The sequence below is a fragment of the Xenopus tropicalis genome, chromosome 4 (assembly GCF_000004195.4).
Source record: "Xenopus tropicalis strain Nigerian chromosome 4, UCB_Xtro_10.0, whole genome shotgun sequence".
NCBI lineage: Eukaryota > Metazoa > Chordata > Amphibia > Anura > Pipidae > Xenopus > Xenopus tropicalis.
The window spans coordinates 123,178,020-123,190,342 of record NC_030680.2 but is presented as its reverse complement, the minus strand read 5'-3'; the positions used below and the strand labels follow the sequence as shown (position 1 = coordinate 123,190,342).

General features: G+C 39.4%; 1 protein-coding gene across 3 annotated transcripts in view; it reads right to left on the bottom strand.

Moving 5' to 3' along the window:
- The window catches only part of tmprss6 (transmembrane serine protease 6), a 45,046-nt gene extending 33,853 nt beyond the window's left edge, over positions 1-11,193 (bottom strand). For all 3 annotated transcript variants that reach the window (XM_004913889.3, XM_002934238.4, XM_004913890.3), the window contains exon 1: positions 10,806-11,193. In XM_004913889.3, the coding sequence (XP_004913946.2) occupies positions 10,806-10,877 (72 nt within the window). In that variant the 5' untranslated portion in view covers positions 10,878-11,193. The remainder of the gene's footprint in view (positions 1-10,805) is intronic.
- Between the last annotated feature and the right edge of the window lie 1,130 nt (positions 11,194-12,323).

Sequence of the window (12,323 nt, the reverse complement as noted above, 5' to 3'; positions counted from 1 at the left end):
ACAGAAAAAGTATGTGTGGTGTCCCTAACACTCAAAATGTGGTCTAAGAAGATTCCGAGACGGAAAGTGGCTATGGACAATTTTGATGGCATGGCACATTAATGTTATAGCACGTCATTTCTTTTAGCTATTTGTTCTCCTTTATAAGTAGGGCTCTAGACTTTGTTGAAGGAAAAGCTGTTTGCTTATAAATAGATAAAGAGAATACCAACAGGAAGAGGTTTCTCCTCTGTAAAGTTTAAACACTAAACCACAATGCTCAGTTGTTTGGTATCTGGGTTTAAAGCTGTACCTGTTTAATAGATGTCGCTTCACCTCTGATCAACGGTGGATTCCTGAGCTAGGAACCCAGAGCCACTGAGCACAGGAAGATGAGTGACCGATATAGGAAACAAGAGAAAGTAAACAGTTTTAAAGGCCCTGTTTTTCACTGTTACCGATCTGTTCTATTTCTGGGTTGATACAATATAAACTGTGCATAAGATTCATTTAGGCATATTTATTTGTTAAACGGATTTTGTTGAGATTTTTATGGTGAACTCTCTGTAAATTACACTGTTTACATAACAAATAATTCACAGTGTAAGTGCATTGTGCCTAATGCTGAGCTTTCAGGAGCCATCACTGCACAAAAGAACTTCTTTCAAATAAGTTATTGTATCTCCTGCACAATATACATTCAATAGGGCCCAAGTCACATTACAGCAAATCAGGTTACTCCTGCTTGGGTGCTATTCTCATATCTACCACTAAGTGGGGCACATGAGCACCTTTAGCAATGCAAACAATTCTTGATTTTTTTTATCTCTATAATGCTGAAATTGTCCTCAGGAAACCTGCTTTTTGGAAGGGTAAAGGGGTCTGGAGGGTCAAAAATCATTGCCTCACATTGTATTTCATGTATTTGAGGCTACATTTTCCACTGCTTTTAATCTATTTGTGGTGCCAGTAACCTCTGTCTCTCACTGTATTCAGTGTACTGTATATTGGGTGCCACTACTTCTGCCCTTCACCGTATGATGTATTTAGGATCTAGAGATTTTTTTCAAAGTCAATCTACCATTACTTATAAGTTTATACTGTGTACATGTCTATATATCCTTTATTGTACAAGCTAATTAAGGCTAATGGCACATGGGGTAGTTTTTCCACAGTGTATTTTTGCTGGCAGAGAAATGCCTGAAGCTACCCTAAAATAATGTGGAGCAGTGTAAGCAATTTTGGCTGTTTGCTAAAATTCAGGACAGTACCAACAGTGCTATAAGCCCATAGAGGCACTATTAGTTTAGGCAGCTGAATCATTTAGCAGTGGTGTCAGGGAGCTGCTATTTTGTTACATGCATATTGCTTTGCTGTTCGGCCACTGGTGGGAGTAACGGAGGCAGGTGATACCACTCCAACTTGCAGCGCAGCAGTAAAGTGTGACTGAGCACAGATCACATGGCTGTGGTACCCTGGGAAATTAAGAATATGGCTAGCCCCATGTGAAATTTCCAAATTAAATATTAAAAAATATGTTTGTGCTATAAAAAAACAGATTACAATGCGATTCTGCTGGAGAAGCTCTATTAACTGATGTGTTTTGAAAACAACATGTTTTCCCATGACAGTATTCCTTTATGCTTTTGTTCAGCTTTATACACTGTCTGATATAATTAGCTGATACTGACAGAATCTGCAGTCTTATTTCATGTACCTGCTTTAATAGAAACTATAAACATATTTTGGTCTAGAAAGACCACTTTTAGCTCACTCTTATAGACATTGGGTTGCCCTGTAATCCCCTTATGTTAAAGTGGAACTTCCAACATGCTGCACACATTGACCTTTTTTGTCTTATATCTAACCCAAGGTTACAAAACATGGGTCCCTAGGCTGGTGGACAACACTGGGATACTGATGTCTTCTATTAGAGTTTTAGGCTACTTGCCTACAGAAGCCTGAGCATCTTATGCTGATAAACCACCTCATCAGGGAACATGACAATTTGACCACCTTGCCAGACCTAATGCTTATTAAAGCCTTGTGCCCCAGGGTCTGGGTGGTGAAAGTGTTTTACTAAGTTTCTGGAGCCCAGAGAATCTAGTGTTCTGTTCTGACTTCTGGATTGACTCCCAGGAGGCTCTTTGTCTAAAGCACTGCAATATTACCTATAGTTCCAGTATAGAACCAAGCTACAGTAACCAAAATGCAACTCATGGGTCTCTCAGCAGACTTTTGCTGTTCTGCAAGCCCAGGAGTTAGAATTCAGCAATATCTAGATAATCTAAAGGTTGGGGATCCCTGGATATGCTTGGAGTCTGGTGTGTGCTCCTAGAAAAAGGAACAGAAGTGGCATTGCAGCTTTCATTGTTATACTATACATACGCAGCGTAGCCAAGTCCTTTGTAATTAGTCTGTGTGGTATTACATTGAAAAGAAAACAGTTTCCATTAGGTGATAAATAAGTGGGCTGTAAATACTATTTCACAAAGCTACAGTATAGTCTGTTTTCTGCACAAATGATGCTTCCTTCAACCTAACCTGCATAATGTTCTCTTGAGCCCTACCAGCTGCTAACTCTGCGTGTTATTACACTATCATATTTATCATGGATGACACAAGTGGGAATAAGTCAGGTACTGCTGTGCCCAGCTGCGCTCAGGGACTTCCCTTAGAACATTCAACTTCCACTAGGTGCTCTGGGAATTCACAGTGATTTCATAATTAATTTTGCCTTTTAGTTTAAAGGGGTACATTCATTTTCCCAAAAGAACGTTTGAGAGACTGAACTGACAATTAGCGAAATCTACAATTCTATTAAAGGAATCTCCACCAAAAATCTAGTTTTTATATAATAAAATATAATTATATTCTATTCAGCTTTCCAATATACATTAAATAAGAACTATCGATTGTTTTAAAGGTATTTGTCAGTGTAATAACATGGCGGGTTCTGATGCAGAAATGGCATTGTATGGGAGGTTCTAGTGCAAAAATCATATGGTGTGGTAGGTTTTAAAGCAGAAATGGTATGGTATGGTGGGTTCCAATGCAGAAATGGTATGGTGGGTTCCAATGCAGAAATGGTATGGTGGGTTCCTATGCAGAAATGGTATGGTGGGTTCCAGTGCAGAAATGGTGTGGTATGGTGGGTTCAAGTGCAGAAATGGTGTGGTATGGTGGGTTCCAGTGCAGAAATGGTGTGGTATGGTGGGTTCCTGTGCAGAAATGGTGCGGTATGGTGGATTCCAGTGCAGAAATGGTGTGGTATGGTGGGTTCCTGTGCAGAAATGGTGTGGTATGGTGGGTTCCAGTGCAGAAATGGTGTGGTATGGTGGGTTCCAGTGCAGAAATGGTATGGTGGGTTCCAGTGCAGAAATGGTATGTTATGGTGGGTTCCAGTGCAGAAATGGTATGGTATCAGTGTCGGACTGGCCCACCAGGATACCAGGAAAACTCCCGGTGGGCCCTGGTAGGTTCTAGTGTAGCAGTTAAGACTGGTCTAACAGAAGTCATTGTGCAATAAACTGTCTGTAACCATTAAAGTCAGGGTGTGGGGCTGTGTTTTGGATGTGCAAACTGGAATTAAATTACCAGAGGAATCTACATAAATTAAGTCAAACAATTTCATATATAAAAAAGTTACATATTATGCACAAATTACTTTTGTAAAAATAATAAAATAATGATTTGTGTTGGATTCTTATAAATATAATCACTTTCTATTCCCTTCCTATATTTTAATGTCTTTATATTTGACTTATTTATGTCATCACTGGGTGCTCCCACCCTGAACTGGAAACATGTAGAGATCCTGTTGTTTGGCCAAAACCCCCATTTCCCCTGTGGGTTACTCCTCATAAATATATAACATATATAAATATATATACACAGGTATATAGAGAATATGACCTGTATGCATTTATCTAAAAGGAAGCATTGCTTAAAGAAAGTATTTCCAGTACTATATAACCATTTTTTCTTAAAGGGGATGGCTATGGTGTTGTAAAGAGGTTATAAGCACATGTGTCATCTTGCATGTTGTTTCCAATATGGATACCCTATATTGAAGATTTCTTTTTTCTTGTTGTTACAAATTTGCTTGTATTAGGAATGTTACATGTTATGCACTTTTATTTTCTGAAGGGGGAACCCTGGTTGATGGGTATTCTATAAGTAGGATTGTGGAATGTTCCTACTTGGATCCAGTAATTGTTGGGGGAGTGACCTTTGGACTTGCCCCTATTTATACCTCGTGTGCTTTGTGTTCATTATCTTGCTACTTGATAAAGAGGCGGAGCCTCGAAACGTTGTAAGTAATGCAATTGTTCTGCATAATGCAGTAAAGATTTTTTCTTTATTCATTTAAATGAGTCTGGACCTTTTTGTTTCTTTCTATATATAAATATATATATATATATATATGTTACCATTTTGTATGCATTTCCTCAGCAAACTCAGATAAAATCTGTTCCTTCTGACGCCCTGTACATAGACCCCAGTTAATCACAGGGTATGTGTGAAACACAAGCTTTATTAGACAGTGACAAACTGATAACATTTATATGTTGTTAAAGAAATTGTTCTTTGCAAGTATTCTCTGTGTATTCTGCTTGGGTTGTGATTAGCCGCCCGCAGTGCTAAACTGCCATTTTGGTTAACGTGTCACTTGTCATAATGAGCTTCAAATAAATTAGAAGAAAAACAGTCCAGCAGTGTCAGGGACATGGCCAGCAAAAATGATGCTCGATGCCAATGTTATTAATAGGGAAAAAAGGCCGGTATTTATTTCCAGAAAAGGTGGCAACTATAGGCAGGAATGGTCTTGTAGAACTGCAACCTTCAGTGGCTTGTGTGTAACAAGGCTCTTTTATGTTTCATTGCTGGTAATGGTTTAATGTTTAATATTTTTTTTTTAAGTTAAATTACTGTTAATAAACTGGGCTGCAGCCTTTTTAACAAAAATCATATTTCTATGCCAGTGGTTCTCAACCTTCCTAATGCCGCGACCCTGTAATACAGTTCCTCATGTTGTGGTGACCCCCAACCATAAAATGATTCCTAAGACCATTGGGAAATATGTGTTTTCCGATGGTCTTAGGCGACCCAAAGGGGTCCCGACCCGCAGGTTGAGAACCGCTGTTCTATGCAATTTGTATAGCAGGGAAGATCTGTACCTCTGAATACGCCCCAGTAGTGCCCCATCTTCTTTTTACTGCATCTTGTTTTACACTTTCCACCTTTCACTGCACATGCTCTGTGCTGTAAGTTACTAAGCTTAGGGGCCGATGCACAATATACAGAATATATAGCATATCCAAGTGACTGTACAAGGTGGGTTGGAAATTAATTCAGGTTCACATTATATGGCAGCTGAGAATTTAATAATCAGCCCTGTAGAATCAGCTTCTATGACATTTAAAACTCATATTCTGCTTAATGATTTGTGACGACCCCCTAAGCTTACCTTCTCTACAGCTGCTCAGGGCACACTGAGCATGTGCAGTGTCACTGACACTTCTAACAATATCCAAATGGTGACCCTCTGGCACAGTTTTCAAAGCATGAATCATTACTGTTATATTCATTCTGAACCTTTAGGGCTGGCGCAGTAAGTTCAGACTATAAAATATAGCATTTCTACCCATATTTGTTTTAAGGGTCTAGTTATCGTTTAAATGTAGTTGACTTGATTTGGCACATCGTTTGTTTCACACCACCATTTACAATAACCTTTGGTACTGGCTATTATCCTAAGGACTGTAATTACAATCATTGAGAACATAAGACTCCAGTTTGTTATATTTTATATTACTGTATCATAATATTATATTACGACATATATAGAATATCGGATGGTCCTTTTTTATATTTTTCTGCATCAATATGAATATGTAGTATTTTATATAGTGTGATGGTAACATGACAGTAACAAAACTATTGAACAGGATATATTTTAGTGCACGTTCTTAGCACCCAGCTCTATCAAGCATAGGAGTTTAGGTTTATAGTTAAACTGGGTTGATAAAAGACCATCAAGTTCAACCCTTCAAGTGAACCCAAGCATACACAAACCTATACTATATATATATATATATACACTCACATACATAAATGATATATACCAACATCAATTTCAAGGTTTATTTCTCTCAGCCTTTAGTAACATTTAGAACATTCTTTGAAATGACATAGGTAACAGGAAACTGGTTTTCCCCTAAAAAGGACCACAACCAATGTCATATTTCTCCTCTTCTATCATGTTACAGGAACCTATGACACAATACACGTGTTAGTCATGTTATGCTCAGTGTTAAAAGGGCACTAGGCAGGTTTCCTATGCATCTGTTTGGCACTGCTTGGAGCTCTGGGCCCCGGTGCCAGTCTCCTTACTAAATTGTAGAATATTCTTGCTGTATCAGCTGCCCAGGCTTTCCTGCATGATTCCTGTTCAGAAGGCTGAATTATACTTTATCATGTGCATCCCTCTTAGTAACGTAGATAAAATCTGTTTCTTTAAACATTTCCATCTCTAGTAGAAGATCTGGTGCCCTGTACATCAACCCCTGTTAATCACACAGCGTGCATGAAACAGAAGCTGTATTTAGCCAAGTGTCACAAACTGATAATACCACATTTATATGTTGTTAAGGAAATGGTGCTCTTTGGAAGTATTCTCTTGGGCTGTGATTAGCAGCCTGTAGTCTTAAACTGCCACTTCTGCTAACAAGTCACTTGTCATAATGAGCTTGACGCAAGTTGCTAATGTGTATAAAACAACAGGTCAGAGGCACAGAAGCCGAGTCAAGAGCACGTGGCCAAGAGGAGCTTGTTACAAGCCTGAGATAGTGTATAAAAATCTAACCATTATAACAAAGGCAGATAAAAGTGCTGACATGTAAAGTGATCACATTTGCAGAAGCTCAGTCGGGCTACTCCTGCTACATACCTAAGCATGGCTGCCATTCCACCAAACTCAATAAAGGCCCTTACCTTCCAGGAGCCCTGTGCCATAGAGGCACGCAGTTATCACTATAACACATGTTTCTGGGCACCACTTAGGGGCACATTTACTAATCCACAAACGTCCGAAAAGCGCCTGAATGCGTTTTTTTCATAATGATCGGTATTTTGCGACTTTTTCGTGAATTGTCGTGAACTTTTCGAGCTCAATACAAAAAAGTCGCGACAATTCACGAAAGTCATAATGGCTATGAAAAAGTCGCGACAATTCACGAAAGTCATAATGGCTATGAAAAAGTCGCGACAATTCGCGCAAGTCGTAACGGCTACGAAAAAGTCGCGACAGTGACGAAAAAAATCGCAAAAAATACGAAAAAGACGCAAAATGTTCGTTTCCAATCCGATTTTTTCCCATTCGGGATTCGGATTCGTGGATTAGTAAATCAGCCCCTTAGAGTTTAGAGTGGCACACGCTTTTTTAATAACCCTTGGTACTTACTCAATATTGTACAGTACAATGATCTGAGGTGCTATGTTGAGCCCTGACATTGCCCACCTTCCTATACCGGCCAAGCACCCCTCACGCTATTCCCTACTTTGCCACCATGCAACCCCTTAACCCCACCTGTTACAACTGACAATATGAAGATGTATTCTTTTGGGATGATAAAGTCTGCAGCATAATTTTACAACTTAAACATAGTGGTGGGAAGTTATCTGATGCTGACTTCATGTTGGGCTAACTTCAGTCTACCTGAAGCTCCTCCCAATCCTATGCCAGTGAAACACTATCTTCTTCCAATAAGTTCTATGTTCTATCTGTCACTAGGGTTATACTACATACAGACACATTTAGTAGTGTATTGAGGGCAATTACAAAATCCTTAGTGCAATCAAGTTGGGATTGTCAAAAAAGATACAAAATATGGGCTACAGTTATTAACAATGGAAGCCAAAGCACCAGAATTATCAAATAATAATAGGAAAATAAGGGGAAAAAACATGCTAGAGATTTACATTGTGCAACTGCAGACCAAATGAAAGAAACAACAGAACCTCCTCTATGATGGTCTCACTGGCTCAGCTGGCAGATTCAGCCTTTCAGCAGTAACCATTGTCTCTTCTAATAGCATAATGCTTTCTTATCACTTCCTACAAAGTGACGACATAATATGTATTTCAAGCACCGAGCTCAATTCTTTAGGAATATGTGAGGCTATAGGAGACATTTAAAAAAAATATGATCAGTTCCAGAAGGTTCTTAAATACTATCTAATAATACAATAAATGTATGAATTATTAAAAAGAAAAACAAAGCAAACTAAAGTAATATATGGTTCAGTGTTCCAGTGGGAGCAGACATTCTCCTCTTTATGTACATTATAACCAACACAGACTATGAAAGGTCCAGTGTATAAATCAGGAATAAGCGCAAACATAACCAGGTGAAAGACAGATGAAGAACCGAGCCCAGTTTCTCTCTACCTTCCTGTGTTAAGATATTTAGTAGCAGACGACTGTTTATAACCTTTACAAACTCTACTTTAACATAGTGTAACATGTGTTTAAAGGAACAGTAACACCAAAAAATGAAAGAGCTTTAAAGTAACAAAAATATAATGCACTGTTGCCCTGCACTGGTAAAACTGGTGTGTTTGCTACAGTAACACTACTATAGTTTATATAATAAGCTGCTGTGTAGCCACGGGGGCAGCCATTCAAGCTGGAAAAGAGGAGAAAAGGCACAGGTTACATAGCAGATAACAGATAAGTTCTGTAGAATACAATAGTGTTTTATCTGTTATCTGCCATGTGCCTGTGCCTTTTCTCCTTTGAATGGCTGCCCCCATGGCTACATAGCAGCTTATTTATATAAATTATAGTAGACTTTCTGAAGTAAACACACAACTTTCCCAGTGCAGGGCAGCAGCACATTATATTTTAGTTACTTTTATACACTTTCATTTTTTGGTGTTACTGTTCCTTTAATATTCCTAGAATCTATATCTGGGATGTGGCCCTTTACTCCTGGCATCCTGCTATCAGGGAAAGGCTACCATAGGGCTGTGGGAGTTGCTTGAGGAATATCCACGGGCTTGGAACCTGATTTACAAAGTAAACCTTTGTTCAGGGCCCTGTTTTATGCAATTTCAGAATTTCAAATTATTTCAGTACTGGATCCCTTATCAGGAAAGCATTGATTTTCCCATATGTTTGTAAGCAACAATTATAATGATAATATCATTTTCTGGACTGGATTTATATCCTTTGTTAAGACATTTATATGTATTTACTTTTAAGGACTGAGTTTTGGACTTATTATAGGCCCAACTCTTGGCAGCCAAGGTCCCCTTAGCTCATAACAAAGCTGCAAACATGTGAGGACATTGCCAAATCAGCCATTCAGGCATAGCCAACAACAATAGGACATTAAAGAACCGTTTCCACCATATTGTCCTCTTACTTGACCTCAAAGATAGGTTTCTAGGAATATGTAGCAGAGCAAATAGGTATTATTCTCAAATTTGTGCCTAAGTGGTCTTCATCCTATAGGCCAAGACCAAATGCAGCAAAAGCTTCTAATATCAATCTGCCATCTGTTTACACCAAAATCAGAGCTCTGCCCATCTAACCAATGAGAATGTGAGATTCCATATAACCGAAGAACTACTCAGAAGCTTGTTAGAATAAAATAGGTACCTAGGGATTTTTATTTAATATTGTTGATCTTCATCAGCAACACTTCCCAGCATTCCAGCATCATTGCTCCAGTTAGTGAATGGCAAACACTGGCACACAACTTGTACCTGCTCAATAAGGGGTGATACATGGGCAGGAATCAGTTGCATGCAATCCAAATGGTGCGATCCTCTACCTAATGGTAGATTATGGCAGGGGCTAAGTATGGGTATCCCTTACATCTGTGTGCAATGCAGTCCTAGTGGTATGGTAGGTACGACCCTCCAATTGGTATAGAGTGCTCTCATACAGTGGGTGCAAGTGCTATGTGTATTTCTGGCCCTCTGTACCCTGGGGCTCTCTAGCAGGTCTTTTATCAGGCACCTTTGGAATTTCACCCCTTATTAGTTTTGAATTTGGATGAAACACACAAGTAAAAAGTATAATTTGCCGATTTTTGGCAAGGCCCAGTCATGTCTTCTGTGCTGTGTATTTTGCTTTGTTAATGGTCTGTCTGTTACTTCTGTGATCAGCTTATTTGAACTAATCTGTGTATTTTCCTGGTGCAAATGAACAGACATAACATTTTACCTACTGTGGCACCATGTCTTATTCCACTGTACCCATGACAACACCTTGAACTACCATTTTGCCAACTGCGGCACCATGTCCTATACCACTTTACCTACAAAGCTGCCATGTCTCACACCTATGATCTTTCTGTCATACCATGCCCCCAACATTTTACCTACCTCTTCACTTACCTAGCCACCATATCCCACACCTATCAACTTTCAGTTGTGCGGTGTCCCCTAACATTTCACCTTATTTAGCACTATACCTACTGCAGCACTTTGCCTCATGCCACTTTGCCAGCTGTGATACCATGTCCTGTACTACTTTAATATTTGTAGTAATCACATTTGCTTCCCACATTTATACTCATATATATGTTTTATAAAAGGCAATGCTTTCTGAGATTATAATGTACAAGGCAGAAAGATGTAAAAAGCAACAGGGGAATACTCATATACGGAGGCAAGACCCTTGAATGTAGGTGGTTGTTTCAGCTCCTTGTCTACAGGACATAGAACATTTTGCTGAGTAGAATCATGGATGGAGGGCTTATAGTTGAGAATACATACTTGTCCTGTGAGTATTTACAAATCTCTGCTACTCACCTGACTCAAGTCTTTTGGGTCCTTCTCCATGGGGGCAGTTAGAGTGTCAGGAAGGGGCAGATGAAGTGACATTTTCTCCACACCCCTGATTCTCCTGAATACACACTTTCCAGTTCTGCTGCAGGTACATTCTGTGCCAGTCACGTCAACTGAACACAACCTTGCACACACATCAGGCTGCTGTTGACACAGCCCCAAGGTCCCCAGTGATCAGTTTTTCTCTACCCCTCCAGCTGTTTTGAAGAACTACCTAATTCCCAGGAGGAAAAAGATCCACTTTGCAAAACAGAGCCACTTGCAAAAGGGACAAGATGACATGTACAAAACAGTGATATAATATGGGTAACGGAATCAGCGTTCAAAACCTGCAGTGCACACAGCCAAGTGCTGTGGGATCAGAGTTCAGAGGAGCCACAAATAAACAGAACACTGGGCTAAATCAACACACTAGACACTAAAATCAATATACAGAGCAATGGGAATGTGTTCTGTGGGTAAAACATGCACACTAGGGATAATGGAAGAGAATCAAAATAAAAAAGACACTTGAATTTTTATTACTATGGTACAGAACACTAATCCTGGGGCACAAGATGTGTTTTAGGGCAGGGCATAATAGTCATTGGGAGATGCAATTTGATAGTAGTGTTAGCATTGAAGTTTGCGCATCCCTGATTTAACTAAATCCAATAGATTGTCCTGAACAGGGAATTTTATTTATCTGCATTCTTGTTTAAAAACAGTGGAGGAAGCCATTATTGCTCTGATGAGGTAACTTTACTCAAAGACTGTAATGAAAGCTGCTCTCTATCAGGAGGAAAGACAAAACACATACTAATCTAAGAGAGAGAGACCGAAGTAGTAAATGACTTAATTGTAGCTTTAAGTGAAATTGTTGTTTTGCTACAATGCAAAGGTTTTTCCCTTGAATCCAGTGTGTAAGCCAAGGGGTGGTGCCCTGATGCAACTGACGCAATTTAAACAGTTTGGCATCATTTTTGGTGTTTGGCTTGAGAGTGTGACCAATGCTTTTGGTGAATCTGCTTTAATGGCTACTGACATAGGAGCTACCAGGGCGTCCACAGCGACCTGCATCAATATAGGTGCAACAGGACTCGATTTGGAACAGGAGGCAGGAGTGCTTAGCACAACTATACTGAAGTGCAAAAAGGGCATGGCAATGCAAGAATGGGATTTTTTGCACAACTGACCATTTCTGCCTCTTAGGAACAGAAACAGAGAAATAGCTACAGAGACACAAATTAAGCAGCTACAGCTGGAGGGCAGCAGATCAATAAAGACGCAAAAAGAGCGATTGGACAGAGGCAGCCTGTGGGCTTATGGGGTATTTTACCATACAAACACATTTTTAGTTAAATTGTTTTCTGAAACAAGAAATAATGACTTCAATGGTTTTTTATTTCTGATCATATATTTAAGTTCTGCGTCCAACATGGACAAAGGTCTGGAAGGACCAAGTTACCAAGTTATTAGCTTTTATTGCCTGAGTATGGCCGT